Source organism: Sinocyclocheilus rhinocerous, unplaced genomic scaffold (assembly GCF_001515625.1).
Source record: "Sinocyclocheilus rhinocerous isolate Xijiao unplaced genomic scaffold, SAMN03320098_v1.1 scaffold2515, whole genome shotgun sequence".
NCBI classification, from domain to species: domain Eukaryota; kingdom Metazoa; phylum Chordata; class Actinopteri; order Cypriniformes; family Cyprinidae; genus Sinocyclocheilus; species Sinocyclocheilus rhinocerous.
The window spans coordinates 202,052-208,398 of record NW_015637115.1 but is presented as its reverse complement, the minus strand read 5'-3'; the positions used below and the strand labels follow the sequence as shown (position 1 = coordinate 208,398).

Genomic DNA, 6,347 nt, shown 5'->3' with positions numbered 1-6,347 from the left:
ACACTCTCACACACACACACACACACACACACTCTCACACACACAGCAGCTAATGCTGCACATCAAAGGGACAGAGCAGTAACCAGTGGCAGGAGCTGGCTCAGCTCAGACTCTATGTTGGCAGTTCTGTGGACAGGGTTTCCACGCAGGTCCAGTCTGGTCAGTTTGGTGCAGGACGCCAATGATTCAAGATCAGACAGCTTACAGATTTCTAAAAGATGCATTAAGAAAACCCTTTTTTATGGTTCCAAAACACAAACAATCAGATAAGATATACTGCGATACAGTGCATTAAACATTCTCAACAGGTAAAATAAATATAAATAGATAAATAAATGTGTATTAATTACAATTTATATTTATTTTATATACGCTACAATAAAAAAAAAAAAAAGAAGTCTCTTCTCTAATCAAACATACAGTAAAAACAATAATATTGTGAAATATTATTACAGTTTAAAAGTTTTCTATATTTTAAAATGTAATTTATTTCTGTGATCAAAGCTGAATTTTCAGCATCATTACTCCAGTCTTCAGTGTCACATGATCTTCAGAAATCATTCTAATGTGTTGATTTGGTGCTCGAGAAGCATTTCTGATTATTATCAATGTTGATAATGCTGAATATTTTTGTGGAAGCCATGATTTTTTTTTTTTTTAGGATTCTTCAAAAGGAGGTTCAGAAAGTTCTCTTTCAAAAAAGTATCTCTTTCAAAAACAACTATATATTATTATTACTTTACTCACAATATAATAATATACATAATTTTTGTGGAAACTGATTTTTTTTAGGATTGTTTTGATGAATATACATTTCAAAAGGGCAGCACTTATTTGAAATCGAAATCTTTTGAAGCATTATAAATGTCTTTACTGTCACTTTTGCTTATTTTAATGCATCTTTGCTAAAAAGCTATTGCTTTCAAAAACAACTATATATTATTAGCAATATAATAATATAGTAATATAACTAACAAAATCCAAAGCAATCATTTCAAAAAATATTTGCAAATCCGTTTTTTTTTTTTTTAATAAAGGGTCTGGAAAAGACCCTTGACAAAAAAATAATGTCTTGCATCTTAAAAAAATGCTTTCTAGACTATGACACAGGAGATTAGACAACACCAGAGTGAATTCGGAGAACATTAAAGCCCTCCTGTGTGAAACAGATTTACTTCTTATGCTGCCTTGTCGGATTTGGTGACCCTCATAATGTAATCTGCAGCGGTTTATATAAAAACCCAAATGCTTTCTAAAACAGAGGGGAGTAACAGAATTTGGCCCTGCTATATGTCTGTATCGGTTTATTAATGAAGAATACTGAATCCTTGAAACAAGGCCAAATCAGGCACTGGCTCTGACACCAGAAAAGGGGTTTCTTATAAAAACATTTGGATTTTTTGGAGAAAAGGATACGATTGTTCCTCAGAGAAACTTCCTCTAGTTTAGGCAGATGATACAGTCCCTCCAGACTTTCAATGGCATTATCATCGGCCTCCAGCACCTGTGTGTGTTGACAGAGGCGTTAAACCACAACATATGAAGCATCCTTCACCATTTACATCACTGCTACCAGTGTGATCACTCAAAAGAAAGACTGAGTAACAGTTGGTTGTAGAAAATGCTGAAGGAAAGAAGCATCAGTTCACCTCAAGGCATTGCAGCATGGCAAACTGAGGCGGCAGCCGCAGCAGCTGATTGGAGGAGAGGTTGATGTGAGTCACAAAGAGAAGCTGATCAAGGTGACACAGGGTCGTCAGGTTCTGTTGTAGGAATGAAAGACAAAGAAAGAAGTCTGACTGCTTGAAATGAAAGATTAACTTGAAATATCTTACACTGTAACATTGACTGAAAAGAATGGAAGAGGCCTCCACACTTCAAAACGCCTCAAGAGAAACTCTGAAAACTGAGCGACCGTTTGAACGCAAGAAAATAGCACAAATGAGGGATTGGTGAATTCCTGTTTTCATCTATGTAGTCTGATAAGCAGGGTGTGACTGCTGTTGTCACTACGCTGATAGAAACAAGCAAGATATGCGTGTTTTTACAATGAGTACATCCAGAACACCAGACTGGGTGTTTCTGTATAATGGCATATTGACCATAAATCTATTTTTTTTAATCTATTTTTTAACTCTTTAATAGGCACACCCAGAAAAAGATTATTTAATTAATCAGAAACATTAATTATTTGTAGTTTGTCCTTCCTTGTATGGTAGAGAATTTAAGCCACATTGAAATTCATTCATTACATAGCAACAACAACATCATAAAATACACCCACAACAAAGCTTTTCATTACATTCACCCAAAATTGACAATGAAAATGGGGGGAAAAAAAGTGTTTTTTTTTTTTTTTTTTATAAATAAGAATGTTGTCATTTTTTTGTGTGTTTATGCAACTTAACTAATACCTAACAAAGAATGTATGGGGATTTGTTAAATAAAAAGCTGAATTCCCACCTCCGATCTACTGTATCTGTAACTGTATGCTATTGTTACCTGGAAAAGATTTTTTTCATAAATGAAAATTTAAACCGTAAATAATAATAATAATAAACTAAAATAAAAACTAAAGTAAAAATAAGAGAAACAAATCTTCATTGTTTTGAAACTAAAATAAAAAAAAAAATTATTTTTTGTTCTCATTTTTCATATATTCCAGGATTTGAAACCTACATGAAGATGCCACTAGTAACACTGTAGATGGCTCTGTGAAAACACTGGAAGAAAGAGACACTACAGACACCTGAGATTCTTTCAAAATCATTTACAACCTTGATAGTGAATGAAGAATTAAGTTCACAATAACGTGTATTTCAAAAGATCTTCAACAGATCTCTGGAGCTGTGTGAAGTTCCCTGCTGCTTCAAATGCTCCACCATCATTCCAGTCCCCAAAAACACCCAAAATCACAGGACTTAATGATTACAGACCTGTCGCTCTCACGTCTACGTTTATATTTAATTAAACTATTAAATTAACTTAAACTAAACTATACTAAACGAGCGTTTTATAGGCTATAGCCTATTCCGCGCTCAAGCGGATCGCATAAATAGCTAGAACATATTTTATTTAGGCTACTTATTACTAAACTGTTTTCTGAGTCAGTGTCTGCAAAGATGAAGTTGACGATGCTGATGAACGACTTTATTCTCGAAATTTAATTATTTTTATTCTCAATATTTTATTTCTACATTTTTCTGGATATTTAATTAGTTTAATCTCGCATTATAGGCTAATGACTTTATTCTGGAGTTTTTTTTTTTATTTTTATTGTTTGGCCCTATAATCCTCTTTCTTACTCTCTCATTTGGCACGAATCCAAATGTTTCCATATTCACAATGTTGGCTATTTATTAGGCCTATGTAAACCATGCTTTGTACTTAACCCGCTTTCCAAAAAAAATAAAAAAATCATGGTCTTCACATGAAAAATCGTCCTCTTCTCATGAGCAAATATGTGCTTGGCCCGAGCTCAGGCTGAACGGAACGGATTGAACTAAGGGCTGTTTTAATTAACCAGAGTATCTAGATTCTATAGTGTATCTATATGTTTGGTTGACTATTTTATTCTGATAATATGAACAGGCTGCAGCGTTTGCAATGCTATAGGACTATATGAAAGGTGCATTTCTCTCGTACTGCAGAGATGGCTAATCAGCATCGTCAACTTCATCTTTGCATAATAATAACAATAATAATAATAATAATAATAATAATAATAATAATAATAATAATAATAATAATAATAATAATAATAATAATAATAATAATAATAATAATAATAATAATAATAATAATAATAATAATAATAGCCTACAAGGAAGGAATAATTGACAACGTGCCGTTGAATTACAGAAAGAAAGAAAAAAAAACAAGGTACCGTCACAAAGTTCTTGTTTGGCAAAATTAATATAAGCTATTCTGTGTCTTAAGACAAGTTAAATTAGAACAAGTTCAATAAAACAACTTTATTATATTTCTACGGGCAGAGGAGAATAGCCAAACCAAAAAGAAACAAAGAAAACACAATGTAACATTCATAAAACCGTACTCAATGGAATGCGCACATGTGACTGAGGCTAGTGCCATCTAGTGGTCGCTGATTTTCTGTGTCTCAGCTGCGCGTGGATCGCGAGCTGTGTGTGTACTATTATTTATTAGGCCTATGTAAACCAGGCTTTGTACTTAACCCGCTTTCCAAAAAAAAAAAAATATATATATCATGGTCTTCTTCACATGAAAAATCGTCCTCTTCACATGAGCAAATATGTGCTTGGCCCGAGCTCAGGCTGAACGGAACGGATTGAACTAAGGGCTGTTTTAATTAACCAGTGTATCTAGATTCTATAGTGTATCTATATGTTTGGTTGACATTATTGACAGATATTTTATTTATTCTGATAATGAACAGGCTGCAGCGTATGCAATGCTGTAGGACTATATGAAAGGTGCATTTCTCTGGTACTGCAGAGATGGCTAATCAGCATCGTCAACTTCATCTTTGCATAATAATAATAATAATAATAATAGCCTACAAGGAAGGAATAATTGACAAAGTGCCGTTGAATTACAGAAAGAAAAAAAAAAACAAGGTACCATCACGAAGTTCTTGTTTGGCAAAATTAATATAAGCTATTCTGTGTCTTAAGACAAGTTAAATTAGAGAACAAGTTCAATAAAACAACTTTATTATATTTCTACGGGCAGAAGAGAATAGCCAAACCAAAAAGAAACAAAGAAAACACAATGTAACATTTATAAAACTGTACTCAATGGAATGCACACGTGTGAGTGGGGATAGTGCCATCTAGTGGTCGCTGATGTTCTGTGTCTCAGCTGCGCGTGGATCGCGAGCTGTGTGTGTGTGGATTGCGCAAGGCTAAAAGGGCGGAACGAAAGTCTCAAAATTCAAATGAATCAAATAGAATCGACTCAGAAGAGAAGTGAATGAATGCACGCGTGTCGCCTGATGCACAAATGCACATTTTAATCGCTACATGCACAAATCATGATACTTTAATACAAACTATAACATTTGTATTCATAAATATGTCTCTATTTGAACAAAATGCTGCACATTAATGTAATTCTTAACTCTGCAGACACCGGTTGAAAAGCATTTGTTTTAGTGTAGTGACGCACATTTGCGCTTTTTTCAAATCGTGTACACGTTAATGAATTGCGCAAATCCACACACACACAGCTCGTGATCCACACGCAGCTGAGCCAAAGAAAATCAGTGACCACTAGATGGCATGAACCGAACAAGATCGACTCGAACTAGACATCAATTAATGCATGCGTGTCACCTGATCCACATATGCATAGATTCCTTTTTGCATTAGCAATTTATGATATATTAATGCAGAACAGAACATTTTTATTCGCAAACATGTCTGTATTTGTACAAATCGCTGCACAATCATTTAATCCCGAATTCCACAGACTCAAATTTAAAGGCATTTGTTTGTGGTTAGTAAGATACATGTATAAAATGTATGCAGTACATGGATAATTGTGCGTGCATCTATTAATCATTTAGAGTCTAATATCATCCCATACATCACTGGATCCTCTCTGGATCCTCTCTCGTTTGTGGATGATGCAGTCAACATGGGACTGCATTACATCCTGCAACACCTTGACAGACCTGGGAATTATGCAGGGATTTTATTTGTGGACTTCAGATCGGCCTTCAATACCATCATGCCTGACCTTCTCTCAGACAAACTCACACAGCTCTCTGTGCCCACCTCCATCTGTCAGTGGATCACCAGCTTCCTGACAGACAGGCAGCAGCTAGTGAGGCTGGGCAAACTCACATCTAGGACTCTCACGATCAGCACTGGTGCCCCCCAGGGTTGTGTTATCTCTCCACTGCTCTTCTCCCTGTACACCAACGACTGCACTTCTAAAGACACATCTGTCAAGCTCCTGAAGTTTGCGGACGACACTACAGTCATCGGCCTCATACAGGACGGTGACGAATCTGCTTACAGTCAGGAGGTTAAAGAGCTGGCTGTCTGGTGCAGTCTCAACAATCTGGAGCTCAACACGCTCAAAACTGTGGAGATGATAGTAGACTTCAAGAGAAACCCCCCTGCTCTCCCTCCACTCACCATCATGGACAGCACTGTGGCTGCAGTGGAGTCATTCAGGCTCCTGGACACCACCATCTCTCAGGACCTGAAGTGGGACACTCACATTGACTCTATTGCTAAGAAGGCCCAGCAGAGGTTGTACTTCCTTCGCCAGATGAGGAAGTTCAACCTGCCACAGGAGCTGCTGATACAGTTCTACTTGGCCATCATTGAGTCTGTCCTGTGTTCATCCATAACTGT

The 6,347-nt window shown here is 36.1% G+C and overlaps 1 protein-coding gene across 2 annotated transcripts in view; it reads right to left on the bottom strand.

The window, feature by feature from the left end:
• Positions 1–6: 6 nt before the first annotated feature.
• Positions 7–6,347, bottom strand: part of LOC107748432 (Rab geranylgeranyltransferase subunit alpha) — a 22,302-nt gene continuing 15,961 nt past the window's right edge. For both annotated transcript variants that reach the window (XM_016563206.1, XM_016563205.1), the window contains 3 exons: positions 1,650–1,763; positions 1,417–1,504; positions 7–211 (listed from right to left, as the gene is read on the bottom strand). In XM_016563206.1, the coding sequence (XP_016418692.1) occupies positions 63–211; positions 1,417–1,504; positions 1,650–1,763 (351 nt within the window). In that variant the 3' untranslated portion in view covers positions 7–62. The remainder of the gene's footprint in view (positions 212–1,416; positions 1,505–1,649; positions 1,764–6,347) is intronic.